Below are 22,760 nucleotides of genomic sequence, written 5' to 3' on the forward strand. Positions count from 1 at the left end.
GATTCTTAAGAAAAGAGAAGGAAATATTATGACCATCGTTGGTCACGATGCGTTAATAGTTGGTTCAGGAAGAGCCATTATTACTCTCCCTATGGGTACACAAATTACAATGGAGGATGCCTTGTTGTATCCCGACTCGACTCGTACCCTTCTAAGTTTTAGAGACGTCCGTAAGCATGGTTTCCATGTAGAAACACATATGGATAATAAAGAGAAATTTCTTCTCTTTACCAAACTTACTGGATATGGCAAACAAATCTGCGAAAATATTTCTTCACTCCAAACTAGATTGTACTTTAAATACATAAAGCCCATAGAACATGTTGCTTATAAGATAATTTTCCAAGATGTCGATACATTTCAAAAATGGCATGATCGACTTGGGCACCCTGGAATAGGGATGATGAAGAAAATTATCGGCAATTTCATTGGTCATGATATGGAAAACGCAAAATTTCCCCAAAATAAAGATTTTTGTTGCACTACTTGTGCAATTGGGAAATTAATTTTAAAACCATCATATCTTAAAATTCGAGCTGAACCACTCAAATTCCTTGAAAGAATTCAATGAGATATTTGTGGTGGTCCGATCCAACCATTGTCGAGGCTGTTCAGGTACTTCGTGGTATTGATAGACGCATCTACTAGATGGTCTCACGTGTCTCTTTTATCGACACGCAACCATGCGTTTGCCAAAATAATGGACCAATTTATTAAGTTGAAGGCACATTATCCTGAACATCGGATTCAATCCATCTGAATGGATAATGCTGTTGAATTCTCATCCCGTGCTTTCAATGATTACTACATGGTATTGGGAATTCAGGTTCAGCATTACGTTCCATATGTACATACTCAAAATGGTTTGGCTGAATCATTGATTAAAAGAATCAAGCTCAATGCAAGACCTTTGTTGATGAATTGTAAATTGCCTACGTCATGTTGGGGTCATGCAGTTCTGCACACTGCCGACCTAATCCAACTACGACCAACTGCATATCACAAAACATCCCCTTTGCAGTTAGTACATGGGAATCCTCCGAGTATTTCCTATTTGCGTAAGTTTGGGTGCACAGTATACGTACCCATCTCACCACCTCAGCGAACATCGATGGGTCCTTATAGGAAACTAGGGATCTATGTGGGATATTCATCTCCATCGATCATTAAGTACTTAGAACCTCTAACAGGGGATCTATTTATAGCCCGGCTCGCTGATTGTATTTTTAATAAGGATCATTTCCCAGCATTAGGGGGAGAATTGTACCAAAAGGAATGCCAGGAAATTGATTGGAATGCAGAAGGCATTTTATTTTCTGATCCACGTACTACAGAAACTGAACTACAAGTTCAATGAATTATTGATTTGCAAAATATTACAAAGAATCTACCAGGCGCTTTCTCTAATTATAAAGGTGTTACAAAGTCTCTCCATCCTGTAAGGAATGTGCCCGAAAGAGTGGAGGTACCTAATAAAACCAAATTGGCAACAAGAGGGGGAGAAGCACTTCCAAGAGGCAAGATGTGGTTGCTGGCAAGCAAAAGAAGACTGGAAATGCAACTCAACCTTTGGTTGAAAGACACCTAGAGGACATACAATGTCCTGTGGATAGAAGTGATCCATAATCTAGCTCAGTTATGCGCATAAACACTGACGCTGGAACATCGAAAGACCCTAGATCCATCGTTTAGGGAAGTCATGATGAATCTTTAAGGGTAGACAAAATTGCTATAATTTTTTTAGAAACTAGAGAATCTTATAATCGTAAGTCCCTAATAGTCGACATTTATTTCTTTGAACAAATTGCAAATATCCTTCAAACCGATTTAGATCCTAAGTCTATGACCAAGTGTAAGAAGCGCTCGGACTAGGATAAGTGGAAGGTAGCAATTGAAATAGAGATTGCCTCGCTTTATAAAAGGGAAGTGTTTTTGGCTGTAATGCCAACACCCCCTGGCATCTTCCTTGTGGGATACAAATGGGTTTTCGTCCGTAAAAAGAACGAAAACAACGAAGTGGTGAGATATAAAGCAAGGTTTGTGGCACAAGGTTTTATACAAAGACTTGGCGTTGATTTCAACAAAACTTACTCTCCGGTAATGAGAGGAATAATGTTCCGATACTTAATATTGCTGGCAGTACAAAATCATCTATCTATGCAGTTGATGGACATAGTGACCATATATTTGTATGGGTCATTGGATTTTAATATATACATGAAAGTTACTGATAGAATCAGTATACCGAATCCCAAGGCAAATCGCAACATGTATTGCGTCAAGTTGCAGAAGTCATTATATGGCTTAAAGCAGTCGGGCCGAATGTGGTACAATTCATTAAGTGAATTCCTTAAGCTGAAGGGATACACAAATAATGATGACTGTCTGTGTGTCTTCATTTAAAAATCATCAACGGGATTTTGTATCATATCGGTGTATACTGATGATCTTAATATCATTGGCAACGAACCCGATATTAATGAAACACGTCATCATTTAAAGATAGAGTTTGAAATGAAAGATTTGGGTCAAACCAAATTTTGCTTGGGTTTACAACTTGAGCACTTTCATTCTGGTATATTTGTATACCAAGGTGCCTATGTCTAGAAAGTATTGAAGAAATTTAATATGGACAAGTCATATCCAACAAAAACCCCGATGGTAGTGAGATCCTTCGATGTTGAGAAGGATCCTTTTAGACCACGGGAAGAAGAAGAAGAAGAAGAAGAAGAAGAAGAAGAAGAAGAAGAAATATTAGGACCACATGTTCCATATCTTAGTGCCGTTGGAGCACTTATGTATCTTGCTAATAGCACCCGACCGAATATAGCATTCGCAATAAACTTGCTAGCAAGACATAGTGTTGAACCTACCAAACGTCATTGGGTAGGAGTTAAAACCGTTTTAAGATATCTCAATGGCACTAGAGATCTTGGATTATTCTATAGTAGAAATCAAGATCCAATTTTGTTATGATATACATATGCTAGTTATTTATCATATCCCCACAATGGCAGATCACAAACATGCTTTGTATTCTTGCAAGGTGGAACAACAATATCTTGGAAGTCTTCAAAGCAGACTTTGGTGTCTACTTCTACCAATCATTCTAAAATAATTGCTTTATATGAAGCATCACGCGAATACGTATGGCTTCGCAGAATGATAAACCACATAATACAATCATGTGGTATTGATGCACTTGAGACACCAACGATTATCTTTGAGGATAATTCGGCATGTTTCACAAATGGAATCAGGTTATATTAAGAGTAATATGACTAAGCATATTATTCCCAAGTTGTTCTACTCCCATGAACTCCAAAAGAATGGATAAATTAAAATCTTGCAAACTAAGTCATGTGATAATCTGGCAGATTTATTCATAAAATCTCTACCATACTCCTCATTCCGTACATGTGTTGAGGGCATTAGTATGAGAAGACTAGATTTGTAAGAATCAGGGGGAGAATCCCTCTAAAATATAACCTGATTCAACATTACATTACACTGTTTTTCCTTTATATGAGTTTTTACTCTTCTGAAGTTTTCTCACATCAAGTTTTTAATGAGGTAATATTAACCCATAGTAAATGTCATATTATCTATTTTTCCTCACAGAGGTTTTTTAAAGATAATATTTATGACATATTAATCTCTAATCAATTTTTTTTAGACTGTGTCTTTGGGGAAACCTAAAGGGTCTATTAACATTGGAATTAACATATATATCATATTGTTTTTTCTTATTTTTTTCATTGGGTTTTAAGGACTTTTGCTTAATATATCGGTATACTTTGGTTTTTTCCCATGGATTTTTCAAAGCTTCAAGATGATGACTGATGAACAAACATAAACATCTACGGGAACCAATTGATCAAGGGAGAGTGTTAAGATTAATAATTTTGTGATCAATTAGTTAATTAGATAGTTAATCTCGTCATTAGCAACTGATAGTGACGGTTCCTATAGAGGCACCTTTTAGCTTCCATAGAGACACCTGGCAACTGTCCTTTGGCTCGTATATACCTGTAAACTTTTCATCATCAATACACATCGGTCATTTTCATCCAGACACTTTTCACTCGTAATACATATAAGTACGGATAGGTATAATTTTATACTGCAATGTCGAAAATGAAGTTAGCTTTAGCAAATGGTACATGCTAACATGCATCATTTCTCATCTTGCATAAATCGTCACAAAAAACTTCTAGGATGGAGGGATGAAGGGAATAGTCAATATTACATCACCTATGCATAGGAGTAACAGTCACCTTGGCAGGCATAAAGCTAAAGCAACTGTGGCAATAGCACATGCATGCCAAAGCATGGAGAAAGTTTCTAAGGAAGACAGCAGTTTCTAAGGAAGACAGCAGCTGCCTGTAACAGACTCCCGTATTACGGGTGTGCCAAACAAAATTATACAAGACACAAAAGACCTTTGAGCTGTAATGTTCTGTGCTTTCGTAGATTCATCTGACCAATGTTCCCTGTGAACAATATCACGACCTGCAAATTGCATGCTCCTACCTTGTGGCCTAAACGATCACTAGTTACGATCACCAAGTTCCTTGCTGTTCTTCCATTATCAATCACAAATTTAGTGGGTCGGAAAACTAACTGTCACACCATTTCTGCTTACCTAGCCAACCTAAAGGATGGTGTTCCGGAAGGCGGAAACTAGTCTTGGTGATAACAGCAGGACAAATGCCAAGATGGAGCCAAAGAACATCTTGGTCAGGTAATGCATCAGGTCCATGCTGGAATCAGTGTCTTCAGGCTTTCTGGTTGCTATTGCTGAAGCAGAGGGCAGGGCTTCGACAACAGCATCTGCGAGGTCAGAGATGAATGTTGAAGTGCATCCAAGAGCAGGAACCCGACCCCAGTTCTTAATGCCTGATTCTAGAGCCAACTCCTTGTACTCCATGTCAATTTCTTCCAATGTCTCAATGTGCTCGCTCACAAAGCTGTATGCAATAAATGGTTCAGATCAGAGGCAATATAAAAGGGTGGGTACGAAAACATCAATAACCATATCAGCATAATCTTGACTCGTAAAAAGAGTAAACCAGATACTAGCATATCGCAAAACCCCATCAAGACATTCATTGACTGTAAAAACTGAGATCCCTTGTGTAGTTGTGTTCTATGGACTAGTTTTATCATGCAAAAGACCCATTTAGGGAAGGCATCTAATTCTAAAATTATTTGAAATAAAGTTCTCTGTTCATTAATACAATGGAACATGCAATCTTTTGCAAACATATAATATGCACATACATTAAATTCATATTTCATGAGGCTTTCAGATGGTCAAGATTGTGCCAGATGTACCAATGTGATAATACAAACAGAAATGAGGAACCAACATGTATCATGAAAAGTGCATGTGGTAAACTAGACCCAAGGAAACGAAGATCATATAGAGCTAAATGTTGCTTATCAGAAAAGGAAAATTTACCAGATGGCCAGAAATGCTAAACTTGATTACCTTACTGGAACAGCCAGGAGGTTCTTCACTCCCTTTTGACCAAGTTCTACTAAAACTTCATCAGTATATGGCTTCAGCCATTGAACTGGCCCCACCCGACTCTGAATGTACAAGAAATGTTAACACTAGTAAATGGTGAGCAGAAAAGCTAAAGAATTGGTAACTCAGAACTCTATAAACTTGAAATGGAAGAACTTGTCATTTTCCATTTCTAGTTTTCTTAAAAGGTGAGCGAACTTATTTGATCATTTAAACATAAGGGCACAACTCGGTTGTAAGTGTCTCAGTGACACAAGTACCTAACAAATTTTAATAGCCTATACCTGGTACGCCAAAGTGTGACTATTTAAGATTCCTCTTGATCTCAACTCCCCCATGATCAAAGCAATACAATCCTCCATCTGATCTCTGTAAGGATCTCCAGCATCCTCAACATACGTAAGTGGCACACCATGTGCACTGAAGAATATCATAACCTGCCATTTATTTTCACAACAATAAAAAGTATTGTCAAAATGAAATTACAGCACAATTTTTTCATGATTATCTATAAACTAACTGCAATGCTGTTTTTAGCAAAACAATATCTGGTACTACTGAGAAATTAACATGGACGTCAGAACACATCTTAGACTATTAATTTCGGGCTAATATGTTAGTAAAGGTAACAAAACAAAGTGTCATGGAAGTATTTTTTTTGTTAGTATCTTATAGAACTACTAATAACATTTGCAATTAGCTACTCTTAATACATTTGTGTATATTACTGGTCAAGTTTATCCAGAGAAAGGTACCTATAACAATGTCAAATCATAGTTCCAATGAAATTTCTTTTCGAAAGGAATTGTGCAGCTAGTGAATGGCTGTAATGAAATTTGGAATGTGTAGACGAAACAAGTAATCCTCTGCTATCATATGCTAACTATAGAATAAAGATGAGGTAGAATTAGGAATAGAGCACCTCTTCAGGATTGGAAAAGGCAGATAGCTCTTTTTCAATTAGGTCGGCCATTGATTTCACATAGCCATCTCGTTGGTACCATGATTCGATAATGGAAATTGGCAAACCAGAAAAATATGAATCTTCCCTGCAAGGAAACCAGTGCATTAGTATTTCAGGTTCTTGTAACATCAAAGACAATAGGATCTCATATGCTAGAACTGGTGCCTTTGATGGTCCCTCACTCCCTCACCCAACCCAACTTATGGGGTTTGAGAAGGTTCTATAGGGATTTCTTTCATTGTGGCCTGTGAGGGAAAACTAGTGGTAGTGTTTTTGTTGGTTGTGGTAGTTTCTTGAGTTAAAAAGTGCATATGTAATGTTCAGTGCCTAGGGGTGTGGTTGTGTGTGTTGTTTGGGTTCTTTACCCTCTTTTTCTTCTTAATATAAAATATAGACAGCACTCCTGTGTCTTAAAGAAAATAAAAGGGTCTCACATGGAGAAGGGATCCTACTTGACAATGTTTTGGAGAACACGAATGCTTGACCCACTTGTTGATATGGAGTACTGAGGGTAAAGTGGAAGGACAACAAGCTTGGTAATCTTATCCTTCTTAATCTATCATTAACCAAAAACAAGAAATAGTTAATCATCAGACAAGAGTTGGATGGACAAGAAGGAATAACCATGAAATCCGTTTGGCGGAATACTCTAATATATGAAACTTAAATGAGATAGGGTAAAAAAATGTTCCGGAAAATGCAAACATTGACTCCACAGAAGAAAATTATATTAAAAAATAACTACATTCCAGCTTACATGTTATTCTAGCTTTCAAAACTCGACAATAAATATATTTCAGTCTAAATTTTCAAGATTACTTAAAATTACTTTTCTGCTACACCATCATTACTAAAAGATAAAGAACTTGCAATCAAAATTGTACTAGCCAAGTCATTGACCTTGTCGATTTCTCGCAACATTTTATCCTCGTTTTGGATTCGACCACAAAGGATCCGTCTAAACCAATGCTGGTTGCAAAGATGGAGTTAGCTATCATGTGCTTATTGTTAATTCATACATGGACAGGCAAGTGCATATGCCAGGCAGGAATTATTAGGGACAACTCTACAAACACCACTCAATGAGGGTACTATGGTCTTTTGAACGCATGACAACGCTTTTCTGCTAGATGCTAGAATGACATGCATTTGGAAACTGATTGAATGCTGATGAGACGTAAAAGTTGGGCACAAGAATTTACTTGATCAATGGCTTCTTCAGTGAAAGGGTACCAATACCGCATCCCAACATATATATTTGCATTCAAATTTTTCTTTTCCAGAGCAATCTTCAAAGCACTTGCCTGAAATATCAGTTATTTTATTGAGAATGTGATTTACACTGAAATGATATCAACAAGTCTTGGAAGATTTAGAAGTTGACAAGTTTTGAACAAGCTGATAAACCATAATGAATAAAACAGATCAAAAATAAATAAATGCAACGATAATTTCAAAACACAGTCAGCCTTGTGAACTTACTATACCTGCTCATCAGTAATTTTCCTTAACGGTGACCCACCACCAATTGAAGCATACCCTTCTTTACTCTTAGGAGCTCTAAAAGTAGAAATAAGTTTGGCCAGTGGTCTTTGAAGAAACCTGAAGAGCCTAGGGAGTCGAATGATATCCTGAACAATAAAAGAGAATTATGATAATTTTAAAAAATGAACGGTAACGATGAAGAAAACAAATTCAGTACACAATACAAGAAAGGGGGATTCTGAATTTAGAAATTCATATAATTAATGAGAGATCTTAGTAAATTAGTTATTGCTATTTTCAGTAGCACAGACACACAAAAGTTTTTGTTTTAGTTGGCACTCATTCAAGATTCAACTACCAGGGAGAAGAATTAAAATGGAAACTTGAATTGGTAAAACACACAAATAAGGTTCTTTATTCTTTAGGCTCCACAATTGCTAGGCTGATATAGTTCAGAATCCTATATTAAGGAGTTGCATACAATCATTCGAAGTTGTCAAACAGCATTCGACAAATTGGCTAGATACAATTAGTGAACAGGTCCGCTGGCAGGAAAATCATAATGGTGGTGGTACTGGGGTATAACCAGTTAACCACTTACTGGATCAGCAAATAGGTTGAACAAAAATGGTTGAACGTCGTCGAGGGTCTCTGGACCACCAAGATTTAATAACAGTACTCCAATTTTTTCTTCATTGACACTGGTAGATACGCCTTCGTCATCATCAAAGGTGGTAACCGCATTTGCAGAGGAAGAACTAGCAGAAAGATTCCACTGATTTTTAAGTACTGGACTTCTGTAAGCCAAACAAGAGGATCCATTTGCTGCCAATTGCAACGGCTTAACATTCCCATGCAAGCTCTGCTCATGTTTGGTAGAACCAGTAAATCTTGTAGAGATTGTTTTGCCACATGACCTGCCAATAGTAGAAAAACGATCAAATATAAAACCTATGATGTATGCTTTGATGCCAACAGATCATCCAATTTGAAAAAAAAAGGAGGGGGGGGGGGGGGGGGGGGGGGGGGGGGGCGGGCGCAATTACGTCTGTCCATCTGCAGTGGCAATATCGGTCTAAGCACAGTTTGTAACACATCTCTAGAAGACCGTACAGCTAACTAGTGATGTGAAGGATGAAGTATTAAATAGCATCGTGCCCTGATTCAGTACGGGTTCGAATCGAAATGTCCACTAGCTAGCAGCAAATTTGATTTAGCAATATAACTTAAATGCTTACATACATTACCTGAATGTCATAGCATCATGCCCTGATTTAGCAATATAAACTTGGTGCTTTAAAATCCATAGATTTCAGTTTTCCGTGTATGACAAGAAAATCAACAAATAACAGATAATTTTTTTTGGGGGTAGGTCACATAGCATAGAAACCTTCTTCTAGTCTAGAAAATACAAACCCGAATAACATGGTTTGTAAACCCACAAACACGATACTATACCATCTTGCCTGCAACTCGTCTAGTAACATATCTTGATTTGAGGATCTAACAGAAATTGATCTTAAGTGCTAATTTCCTAAATGAGGGTTTCTCTGATGGGCCAACACTGGATCACTAGTGCAAAAAAGAATAACAGAATGGAAAACCAAATAATCATCATGAAGCTTTACTGCCCCAAGAGCAGTGGCAAATCGATTAATTTAATTTTAGGATTCCATAGAGCATTTCCACTCCAGGCAGGGGCGGACAAGGGTGCACACCAGACCAAAAAAAAAATAGAAGTGGGGCATAACACATGTGTACGCTTGTGATTAGACGAGATCCGGATACAGATAGCCAAATGGCGGCTCAAGTTAGGGGTTCGGGCGCTCGACTTTGCAATTGCACAGCAGGAAGGGAAGGGAAGGGAGGGGAAGAGAAGGGGCGGGCGGGCATACGGCGTACCTGGTGTGGTGGGTTCCCGTCGCCGGCAAAGGACCCGACGGCTGCGACGCGTGGGTTCCCGTCGCCGGGAAAGGGCCCGACGAAGACATGGGCTGCAGGGCGTCGGGGGAGGTGAACGGTCGGTCGATCACGCGTGGTGGTGAGGGTGAACGGGACGGGAGTCGGGAGAAGAAAAGGCGGCACTTCCTTCTTCTTCTTCTTCTTCTTCTTCCAGTTCCGGGTCAAACGTGGCAGCGCGAAATGACGAATCCACACCTACCCGCCGCCGACCCATCTTCCTTCCTCTCCAACATAAGGAATCCAAAATCAATTTCCATGTTTTAAATTATAATACATTTTGATATTTTTAAATATATTGTTTTTATTATATATTGTATATCTAAATATGTAATAAAACGTCTATATAAGCTCACGTTTGGCATGGTGTCTACTTCATCCCTAAACTATAAAACCATGTATTCTATCCCTTAAACATCTCCAAACCGTCTATTTAATCCCTCGAGGTGGTTTTGGACACTCGCTGTCCATGCCGGCACACATTGACAACTTGCACTTTGGACCTCAGCCCCTCTGTATTCTTCGTTGGCATTTCATCGAACAGCTCGCGCGCGGTTGACACACCTAGGCCCAGTTTAGTTGCCGAAAATTTTGGCAAAACGACACTGTATCATTTTCATTGTTATTTGGCAACTAGTGTCCAATCATAGTCTAATTAGGCTTAAAAGATTCGTCTCGTGGATTTCGTCTAAACTGTGTAATTAGTTTTATTTTTTATTTATATTTAATGCTTTATGCATGCGTCTAAAGATTTGATGTGACGGAGAATCTTGAAACATTTGGCGTTTTGGAGGGGAACTAAACAGGCCCCTGGCCTTGACTACCTGCCGAGCTTGACGGTGTCCAGATAGAGCCCACGAGCAGCCATGGGCGCCACACGGAAGAGAGCCTCCGTGCGCGGTAGGTCGCGCTCCTTGAGATGGCGGCGGCGTCCAGGCCCGGTGCCCCGTCGAGCACGGCACGACACAAGTGGCCACAGCGCCGTGCTGTGGTTTGGGAACTTGGCTGTAGCCGACAGCATAGTGTGGCGCGGTGTCCATGACAGACGACTGAGGCCTTGTTTAGATTGTAAATTTTTGCAATCTGGACACTGTAGCACGTTTCGTTTGTATTTGACAAACTTTGTCTGATCATGGACTAACTAGGCTCAAAAGATTCGTCTCGTGATTTACAACCAAACTGTGCAATTAGTTATTTTTTTTACCTACATGTAATGCTCCATGCATACGTCCAAAAATTGATGTGATGGAGAGAGAGTGAAAAAACTTAGAATTTGGAGGTGATCTAAACAAGGCCTGAGCAAGCTGATCATCAGAAGAAAGAAAGGGAGCGTACGGCACTACAGCAGAGCTGCGCATGTCCCAGCACAGCGGCCTCGGGGTCACCAGGTTACTGTACGCCACATCGTCGGCAAGAGAGTGCACCCACGTACAGCCACAAGCAGGAGAGTGCAAGGCCTCAGGGGTGGACACGTACAACGACGAGCTGAGGAGCCCAGCATCACTGTGATGGGCCACATCACAGCCACGCTGAACACGTTCAACATCATATCGCTACCAAACAGCTAGCCCGTGCGTTGGCAGCTCGGGCTTCAAGAAGTGGTTCGATGTATCCTCGAGTTGTGGCTCCTTCATAACGCCCGCGACGTCGGCGTGCAGCTTGCGATTGCGACCGACACGGAGAAGTCGCCCTACCGGGAGACCCGAGCGGCAACAGACTTGGCACTACCTCGAGGTGTACCTGCACAGCATCGCGGACACGCAGGGAGCAGGTAGAGGCTTTGAGCTCGCCGTGGCGCTGGTGACCAAGGTGTACGACGCGCAGCTAGCAAGCTGGATGGATTGCGAGGAGGAAGAGAATGGTGAGTAGCGAGAGCAGACACAATAAACTCGATCTTGGCATGCTAGCAGTAGACAAGAGATAGCCACATCAGCAAAACCAAGTTCCAAAACTCCCTCAAGGGGTTAAATAGACAGGTTGAAGGTGTTCTAAGGGGTAGAATACATGATTTTGTAGTTCATGGGGTAAAGTAGACACCATACCAAACGTCCCAATTTTTTAGAAAATTTACGTTTAACCCCCTGGGCGACGTAAACTGATCTTTAGACCCTGGGGGTCGGCGCCGTGGCCTACGGTGCCGAGGTAGGTCTTGGCGCCGAGATGCCTGGCCGTGAAAAACGTGTCATCCAAGTGGCGCTGACGTGGTAGGTAGGTCAGCGCCACAGGACATGGCGCCGACCTCGGAACCACAGATCTTGACGCCGACCTCGGATTCAAAATCCACGCGAGGGTTTCCCAGGCTGAGGCACCTTTCATTTCTTGCTGCTGCTACCTGGGTTTTTGCTCTCCCCAAACCGTCCAATCTCTTATAATCGAGGAATTTGACCTTGAAAAGTTGGATTTGATCCATAGATCTTCGAGAGCAAGGTATGTTCTCTCCCCTTCTCATTTTTTACACATTGATTTGGTATATATTACTTGTATTTTTCAACCCTAAATACGTTAGTACTTATTGTTTGAAGTGATTATTAATTTTTTATATTATGTAATGGTAGGATGCCAATGTGTGGTAAAGCTAGTAAACCAAAATAATCTCTATCAATCGTGTTATATTATTGGTTCATTTATGTGCAACAAATGAAAAAACCCTAGGTTTATGGTTTAATGGTCATTGCTATCGGTTCTTAGAATGAAATTGGTTCATTTGTAGTTATGGCCGGATGACCGGAAATGCCTTCGACCCATTGCATCTGCTAGTGGTGTTCTAGTGCCCATGTATTTTTGCAGTGATCCTTGCAAGGTAGCGAAGTCCGATGAAGAGGACACGCAGAGGTATTGGATGTGTGCCAATTTTGCCTTTGAGCCTACACTTTGTCAGCGCCGCATTAACAAGATGGTGGGAACTTGATGTTGTGTAATAATTATTTTGTGTCATGCGAAGTCATGCATAGTTTATTTATTTGGTGTGTAACATTTAAATGTATTGCAGACCCCTCCATCGCTCTATGATTTTGAGTAGTGGATCGACACTGAGATCAAGCCAGAAGACAAGGAGTGGATGCAGAAACTGTTGCGGTGGGAGGCAGAGGACAAGGAGTTGATCGAGAGGAGACGCAAAGAGGTGGCTGCAGAAAAGGAGCACATGGAAGAGGAGGAAATGAGGCGTGTTGTCGCGTACAGGGAGGATAGGGAGAAGAAGCTTGAGCGTGCGCGCCGAGCAAAAGCAACGATGGAGGACAATCTCAATGCCTTGAGGAAGAGAAAGTGGCCTTGTTGCACTCAGTAGTCTCTATGACTTGCAAGTTGTATGGTTTATTCATGAACAATGTTATCTAGCCTTGGACTTTTCATTGTGTTGTCATGTACTACACTTTAATTATGGATGTACTTAGGCTATTTACTGCGTTATTTAGTTTGTCGGCATGTACTTCTATTATCATTGTGTTGTGTAATGTGCCCTAGTATTGGACTTTTCATTGTGTTGTTGTTTTTATTATTTGTGGTCATAATATTTAATTTTATATAGCGGAGGTAGTGAAACGAGTTTACGTACTACAAATAAAACATAACGAACTAGTGCATTACATAATTCAATACGCACAACACATGAAGTGGCATGTGAGAACATGTGCCACATAGGGTACAGAGGTCCTCGACTAAACCTAACATGCCTTAGGTGATTGAAGTGAACAACAAGCACATGAAATGGCATGTGACAACATGTACCAAACAAGGGTACATAGGTCCTTCGACTAAACCTAACATGCTTTAGGTAATTAAAGGAATCAACAAACACATGGATGTGACACGTGAATAAGATAGGTTCCTCCTAGTAGTGTGGCCACATAGCAAATTGTGTTGCACCTTCTCCATAGTATCGTCCCATTGCTGCTGCTGGTGGTGGCGGGGGTGGCGGTGGAGTCCCCTTGTTCTTGTGATTAGGGCAGATGTAGTATGGATCATTGCATAGTGCCTCCTGTGAACCAGCACCATTGTTGTTGTCGTCGCCTTCGTCATCCTTGTAACCGTTGCTAACTTCCCTTTCTAGCTCGAAGATACGGTCCTACAGGTAGTAAATGTACTGTTGATGCGGATCAATTAGACGAGGATCGACCCACCTAATGAACGCACAGTTTTCTTTAGACTCGGAAGACTGCAGTAAGTATATCATTTAAGTTGTAGTTCAATCGAGAAACATATTTAACAAACAAATAGTAATAGTAATTACCCATGCTCGCGGGCATTTGAAGAAGCGACGGCCTCCATCCTTCCCCTCAGTGAACATCTGCACTAAGTAGTCCTCACCATGCATGTATTTGGGCTAATCTTCTTTTCGATTATCGTATCCTCTGATAGGGCACTCTTTGGTGAAATCACTCTTACTCTCGGGGGGAAACTGATCAACTGGTTCCTCAAAGAAATCAGGACTAAGAGACCTCTCCTACACTATGGGAGTTCCCTTCATCCCCCCTTTCCTCTCCCACTACCGAAACCCTTTCCTCTAGACAACCCTCCAAACATTCGTACTCCAACGAAAGCAAATACTAGTTTTGGTTTTGGTTAGCAATGCATCCCGCAATGCATATATATAGGCGGAGGCAGGTTTACTATCCATTGTATTATGTATGCACTCTTCCTGGAAAGCCTACTTAGAATCACTGAAATGTCTACATCAAAGGACACTAGAAAGCCTAGATTTCTTGACTGAAAAGCCTATTCGAATTCACACTTGAATCATTGTTTCTAGGCAGACTGAAAAGCCAATTTCAAAGCTCAACTAAAAAGGCTACATTCCTATGCGCAATCAATGCATCTATAAAAGTCTATGTACGAAACGATGGTGACATGATAAATCACTGTAAAGGCTAGATGCTATAGGTGTACTGCACACATGTACTTTAGCTAGAAAATTTCAGCAGATTTTCTCCTATATTTTGATGCAATCCATACACAAATATGACATGAATATATAACCTCAATACAACATGTTTAAATATATAAATATATACCACATTCATCTCAAACCATACACATGAGCGTATTAATAGTGCACACAATCCATAATTATATTCCATAAAGTCCATAGTACTCCATACAGTCCATAATAAAAGTCCATACAACACATAATAGTTCAAAATAAAAGTCCATGAAGTCCATAATAGTCCATAATAACATCTACCACAAAAGCCTACTACAAAGTATAACAAAAGCCATCAATGCCTCATAGTCTTACCTTTACCCTTATGGCCAAGAGCGTCGGTGCCTGGAGTGAAAGGGTTAGGCGGACGACATCGCCTAGTGCCTGCAGGTTGCGTAGGTTGAGTCGATGGAGCATCATGTAGCTGAGACGGTCCAAGCCCCTCATAACCACGCTCATCCTCGTCCTCGCCGCCGTGGCCCTAAAAAGTATCCATAGTGGTGCGGGACGAGCTCTGGCCTCCCGAAGAAGTACCACCATGAGTAGAAGTACCGAGCCATACAGTTGTGTCCGACAGTCCTGTGGCTGGTGTGTGTGCCTCCATCGTAGCTCTAGTCCCACAACCACAACGAGCAGCAGCATGACCCAGCCGACATGCTAACCTCTAGATTTCGAAATTTTATTAGTCACGCACAATTCAATATGGTTTGTATGTCAAACTAGTGGATGTTGTTGTTCAAACTTACTATAAGAAAGTTCTGTCTCATTGCCCTATCATGTACGCCTATTTTTGAGAAGTGTTCGATGTCAAGCACGAACTGTTTCAAAGTGTTGCCCTACAAACAACGGCATTAATAGTTACACCGCTAAAATTGGAGGAACCATGGTCTATATGCATTGCTATTAAGTGTTCATTCGCTAAAACTATAGATATCATGGCCTTTATGTGGTACCAATAAGTTGTAAATCTCTTAAAACATAGCTATCTTGATATTAAGTGTCGATTCGCTAAAATTATAGATAGCATGGTCTTTATGCGTTACCAATAAGTTCTAAATCTCTAAAAACATAGCTATCTTCGTATTTAAATGATGAGATTAGAGTTCACATTACCACTCGGTCCAAGATAGGTGCAGCCTCCACCTGCATCCCCGCCCTCGTTGCAAGGTCGTACGACGTATCTTCATCATCCGAGGACTCAATGTTGGCGTAGTATACTTGGGTCCATTGCCCCTTCAGCTTGGTCCTTGTTGCATGTGCGTACCAAGATAGGTATGCTCTGAAGTTGTTGTTCATCTGCGTCTGGTCATTGACATACAAGTTCTCATGTAGGAGGTCCCAATTGTGGATGTAGTCATGATGGAAGGTCTCGAAGTTTGTCTCCTTTTTCTGCTTCTGGCGATCGATCCTTTAGGTAAAATAAATGAATATGCAAATTTTTAGGCCCAAACACGATATCTTAACATAATGAAATCAATAGCAGGCCATAAACTTATAGAGGATAACATTACACATGGCTTAAAAAGCAAACAATTTTTTGAACAGTTTCAAGACGCTTACTTGTGCAAGTCTATGGATGTCGAGAATGGCTCGACATGCTACTCTTGCCTCAACCCAAACTGGCGTGCAACCCTGTGTGGCAGGTGGAACTCAACCGCATAGAAACAGATCAGCGAGCACCGCATCAGGTACAGGTCTTCGTCCTCGCTGTACATGATGCTCAACCCAATGTGCTCGAACTTTTGGTCATCGTACGGCTCCCAAGTAACCTGCGAATGATTCATTAGTGAATTAGTTATTACATTATAAAAACAAATTAGTATATTAAACGCAACTAACTCACCATCCTCGGCGTAAGTGTGTCAAGCTCGTTGCTGAACTTGATGTAGACACGTTTACTCCGGGCGAAGGGACCCTTCACCTGGTCCTAAAGGTATGCATACATCATGCGACATTGCGTGCTAGGCACCAGGAACTAGTCACGAGGAGGCAAAACTGTGGGCCGCCCCACTGGTAGACGTGACCACATCCAAAGCTGAAGCAGGTAAACACAGCCTTCTAGCGAGGAGTTCTGCGAACTCCGGCGGCATGCCTCGCAAAGCTAGCGGTATAGGAACCCCAACACTCTAGAAGCCCAGCTGTAGCCCCCCCACCATGTCCTAGTCAGTGAGATAGGGGAGGTACATCCATGACGTGATGTCTCCCATCGTGTTGGGGAGGACAACACAACCAAATAGGTGCATGATCCATGCCCTACAGTAGTAGGTAATTGTATGCTCATCTGCACGTCCTGAAGAGTAATGGTCATCTCACCACAAGGAAGGTGGAAGCTGTGAGTCTCTGGCCTCCACCTACAAAACAAAGACCAAGTACTAGGGTCATGTGCTCATCTAAAAGGTCCTTGTGTGGTTTTGATAATTGAGTGACAGCCTAGGTGGACTAATTATGTTTATATGAGATACACAGGTGATTAGTCCACAGGTATGTGTGTGTGAGCAACATATGCCATGGAAGTGGAAATGGCTCAGAGATGTTGCAAAGCTCACACATGTGATGATGAAGGAGCTTATTACACATGATACATGACATTGAGTCATGTGATCAAGGTGGAGAAGATCAAGGCAAGACTTGGCTTGATGGACCGGTTGCAAGCGTGAAGGGCAAGTTGGAGGCTTTGGAGTGATGGACCGCATGGCGGTGAAGCTTGAGCAAGACTTGGTGCCGATGGACGAAGGCAACGGTGAAAAGCAAGTAAAATCATTGTTGATCATGTTGGTGCATGTGTTGCATCGACATTGGAGGAGATGGAATGGAATGCGTAAGGCAAAGGTATAACCTAGGGCATTTGATTTCACCAGTCATAGGTGAGCTATAGATAGCCCAGCACCTTTGTTGTCTAATTGAGATTTTTATAAGGTGCTTGTGAACTTTGATAGAGGGGTGTAGTCTTGGCTAGACCGATTGTTTTAATTCCGCATTTATTTCCCGGCGTGATTAAATTTAGTAACGACTATTCACCCCCCCTCTAGTCGCCATCTCGACCCTACATCATCGACAAGTGAAAATATAAATGTAAGTGGATTAATTCATATTTATTGTACCTATCGACCAGAGCTGAGATCGTCGTGGGGTTGATGGCGGGCAACCCACGGCGAACCTAGAATGATACAACGTCTAGGCCAACCCTCTCAAGGAGAGGAGTGTACCTGTCGTCATACCGTATGTCCTCGAACCTATCATGGGTTCGGGGACGAAGAGGGTGCAGTTCCTATAAACAACAGAATTTATTAGATTAATGCATGAACATAAATACATATGCAGTGTAAAAAAATAAAGAAGCAGAACTTAATAAGTTACCTCCCCCTCTGTGGTAAGTCGTCCTCGGTGGTGCTCCTCGTAGTACGGCTCCAGCAGGTAGAACGGCTCCATCCTACAAAAAATTGAGAAAGCCTAGATTAGTTAAATGTAAAGAAATAATGAACTCTTACATACTAGTAAACATGCTTCTCAAATTGGACAATTAAAAAATGAAGTACATTTAACAGCATCGGCAATTCATAAATGAGGTTCATTTGTTATTTACACTTGACTAAGCGGCCAATGGCATGTACGTGAATTATGCCCAAGTCTCTCGCATTTGCCACAATGGTTCTGCTTGGGGTCAATAAGAAAGGGGGTTGCTCTGCCTTGTCTCATTCTACCGGCAACCTGATCCATGACCATCTTGTGTCTCGTCCTCTTTCTGGTTCCACGTTTGTCCCAACGTGTACCTGGGTCCGCAATGTACCTCGAACCAGTGTACGGTGGCCACTGCCCCTCATCTGGGTAAGGCTCAAAACGGGGAGACCAAGTAAGTACAAGGCTATCAACACTAAACTCCCACGGTATCTTGGTCTCATAGGCAAAGTTGCGATGCTAAGATGCTGCAGCATAATGAGAACAAGGAAAGTGGTACTGTTTGGTTCTCCCACATCTACATGAAAAATTACTAAGTGCCACAATATAACTCCTTGATGGCCGGACCTCACTATCGGACATTGTACCACCCCTTTTCGTGACCTGGTACTTGCTAGTGTTGTGATCAAAACATTCGACATCATGTGTGAGAGCCCTTTCCTTTGCCTTCTCTAGATGCTTCAGAGGTTTAGGTGCCCATGCCTGATTATTCCTCTGTAGTGCCATTGCTTGAGCGTGTCTCTCATTAAACCATGCAACCAACCTATAGAAGGTGAATGATACAATGGCATTGACGGGCATAGCACGTATACCCTTAAGCACACAATTAAATGACTCAGCCATGTTGCTAGTTTGAAACTCGTACCTCCATCCACCATCTTTGTAGGCTCTTGTCCATTTTTTTAGGTTCTCTCATCAATCCTCTCAGCCACTGCCTACCTTCTCCATTTATTGCCGTTTTAAGCTGCTCTAACTTCTCCTTGAAGAACGGCACCTCAAGCATGTGAGCAACTTTCTCGAATAGAGGAAAGTTGTCCTTCGTACCATCCTTCCGAAGTAAATTCTCGGCAAGGTGCCGAGTGCACCAACGGTGGTACAAAGGTGCATACCCTAGAATCTGCTGCTGTACAACACTGAGTATGCCCTGGTGTCTATCAGATATGACACTAACTTCCCTACTAGGGCCAATGACATGTATCCAGACAAGATGCAAGAACCATCCCCAGCTATCTTTGTTCTCCCTCTCCACCAAAGCAAAAGCCAAAGGAACCAATGTGTTGTTTGCGTCATAGGAAATGGCTACCAATAGTGTATCCATGTACTTGCTAAGTAGAAAAGTACCATCAATGGATAACACTGGACGACAGTGCCTGAAGGCCTCGATGCACTGGGGAAAGCACCAGAATGCACGGAAGAATATCTGCCTTCCGTCCTTCCATTCATTCGGCTTCGAGATGTACTCGTAATGTATGCCTGAATTTGCTGCTTTCATTGCATTGAACATTGCAGGCAACTGCTCGTACCCCTCCTCCCAGTCCTCATATATCATCTTTCAGGCCCGTTGCTTTGCCCTCTATGCTTTTTCATACTTTATGTCATACTGAAACATCTCCTTAGTCATCTCCATAATTGTCCTGACCTTCAAGTTCGGCTGACCCTTCAATGTTATGTACAACCATCTAGCAATGAGAGTATAGGTCAACTGTCGATGCTTCTGATTTAGATCTTTCTAGGCACAAGTGTGTGGACCTATAATTTTTGCCCCGTGGCCTTCTGTTTTCGAGAACAGACCCTCTAATTGCAATCTGCATTTTTGCACACCACTGTGTAACGGCGCTCCGCATAGTAGTGCCTCACCTTGAATGGTCTTTTACATCTCACAGAATATTTATGTAACCACCTTCTCAAGGTAGGCAAGCCCTTGAAGACCATGCCCTTCTGAATTTCCATGTTGTCACCGACCTCAGGAGCCTCTAGCAGCTCGTCATCTCTTCCTTCTCCATAAGCATGTTGAGAATGACTGAGGTTGCTGAATTCATGAACTAGTGGATCATGATTAGGACACAAACGCCTAATGAGCTCCATTTCTTGTTCGCTCAAAGGTGCAACTGGGCGATCATCATCAGAATCAACAACTCTTGTTGTGCCATAAGGCTCCTCATCATCCACAATATTAACATCCACACTATTAGAGGCTATAAACCCTGGATCCACGTTGGTTGATGGAGGCACAAGAGGACAACCATCATTATCAGGATTGTCTCTTGCATATAAAGCACAAATATGGATAGAATTGAGACAAAGGAATGGAATGAAGGAAGAATAATGAAAGCGAAAGTGTTACTACATTATTTACTTGGATGATTTTGGGTCAAAGGGATCTCCTGAGGGGCAGCAACTCCATTATCAGATTGACATTCTACACGAACATCGGGACATACTCCAACCTCATTCGGGGCGGATTGAGCATTGGGCACCAGAACCACATCTTCCACATCCACCTCGTGGTTGGGTAACGGACGGTCAAAAGGTGTTGGATTCTCCGATTCTAAAGAGAACCCACGAGGGTGTGAATGCCCATAGGGGGTGAATACCCATAAGGGGTGGGATCATTGGACAACTTCCGCACAACCAAATCTAAACATTAAACTCATTCTTCATGACAGTTTTGACATATTTGTCCCATTGAGCCTCTAATGAAATTGGGACCAACCGCCTAAAAATATGGCCTAATTTACCATAATGAAGTACCCCCTCAACTGAGATGCCATCCTCATTTGAATTGCAATGAAGCTCATCACGAGCACTAGCAAACAACACAGAAAACAACGGTCGATCATCGAACATGAGAGGCACCCTTTGCATTCCAACAAAACTGACATTCCCAAACTCATCTTTCTCCACACTTCCTCCATGACACAGGGTGACTACGTTGTCCATCTAGTTGATATGCACAACATCAAAGTTACTACGGGTTTAACTAATAAGGGTATAACAAAATTACATATATAATTAAGTATCCCATTGTTTACCTAAATAAATAAGTATCTAAACTACCTAGCTATCTATCTAACTATATAAGTAATTTTACTAACTACAATTACTACAAGTACTACCTGTATATAACTTAATTACCTAACTATCTAACTTACAAATAAACTAAATAACTAAATTAACTACCTACAAAAGTACATAAATAACTAACAATGAAAGAATCTATCCAAATTACCTAAATATATAACCTCTACATAATTAAATTATCTCACTAAATACCTAAATTACATCACTATATAATTAAATTAGCTAACTAAACTATCTAAACTAACTAAATTGTAAAACAAATTTTTTAAAAAAAAATTACCTGAGGCTGTCGGCCGGCCGAGGGAGAGGGGTGGTGGCGGTCGGTGGGGGATGGGCGGCGGCGACGCCAACCGTGGCCGCCGCCGGCCCGCCGACCAGCGTGGAGGTCGGGGACAGGCGGGGGCCGCCCTCGCCGTCGGTGCACGCAAAAGAGGAGGATGGGGCGACGAGGGTGGCCGAGCGAGGTGGCGCAGACGGTCGGCGTTGCTGCTGAGGTGGCGCGTGCGGCCGAACGCGGTGGCACGGGCGGCCGAGGGCGCTGGCGCGGGCGGCGGCCGAAACGGGGAGAGAGAGAGGTCGAGCGGAGTAGAGAGGAAGAGGAAGACAACGCGCGGTATAGGTATAAGACCTCAGTGCCAAGATCTTTGGCGCCGACCTCGGCGCCATGGTTCGTGGCGCCGACCTACCTGCCACGTTAACGCCACTTGGATGCTGCGTTTTTCCCGGCCTGGCATCTCGGCGCCATGACCTACGGTGCCGAGACGTGTTACCTCGGCGACGTAGGCCATGGTGCCGACCCCCAGGGTCTAAACATCAGTTTACGTCGCCTAGGGGGTTAAGCGTAAATTTTCTTCAAAAGAGGGCTAAATTGCAAAAATTAGGACCAAACGTCAGGGGGTTTTATAGACCTTTTGCTTTAGAATAGCGAGAGTAATTCACAATCGGTATTTTTTTTAAAAGACATCGAGAAATCAACCGTAAAAATGAGTTAAAGTGTTCTCCAGATTTTCCTTAATCCACAAGCTCCTAAAGTAAAGTTATGGATCTCAAAGACCTGGGGTTTGTTTGGTTTCCTTGCTAGGCACTACGCTACCTAGCTGAGCAAAGATTTGTGAGCAAATATTGTAAGCGACTAGGGATTTGTTTGGTTTCCTTGCTAGACACTGTGCTACTTAGCTGAGCAAAGATTTGTGAGCAAGTTTTGCTGTTTGGCTCTGCCTCTAAAAGAATGTGTTTGAAGTTCCTTTTTGGCACATGTCCGAATGTTCATATAGAAATTTGGATATTTGTGCAAAATATTGGCTCTGCCCCTTGAATTTTGATTTAATGAGTAGAAATATTTGACATTGAGGATGCACAGGGGT

At 41.8% G+C, this 22,760-nt stretch overlaps 1 protein-coding gene across 1 annotated transcript; it reads right to left on the reverse strand.

The window, feature by feature from the left end:
• Positions 1-4,143: 4,143 nt before the first annotated feature.
• LOC136470806 (ferrochelatase-1, chloroplastic-like) lies at positions 4,144-10,134 on the reverse strand. The gene is made up of 9 exons (XM_066468540.1): positions 9,885-10,134; positions 8,584-8,899; positions 7,985-8,128; positions 7,700-7,801; positions 6,950-7,053; positions 6,456-6,582; positions 5,818-5,970; positions 5,495-5,595; positions 4,144-4,970 (listed from the first exon to the last, which is right to left on the reverse strand). Exons 1-9 carry the CDS (start codon positions 9,971-9,973, stop codon positions 4,655-4,657), a joined length of 1,452 nt encoding a protein of 483 aa, XP_066324637.1. The 5' UTR covers positions 9,974-10,134; the 3' UTR covers positions 4,144-4,654.
• Between the last annotated feature and the right edge of the window lie 12,626 nt (positions 10,135-22,760).

This window comes from Miscanthus floridulus, chromosome 8, assembly GCF_019320115.1.
Source record: "Miscanthus floridulus cultivar M001 chromosome 8, ASM1932011v1, whole genome shotgun sequence".
Lineage (NCBI taxonomy): Eukaryota > Viridiplantae > Streptophyta > Magnoliopsida > Poales > Poaceae > Miscanthus > Miscanthus floridulus.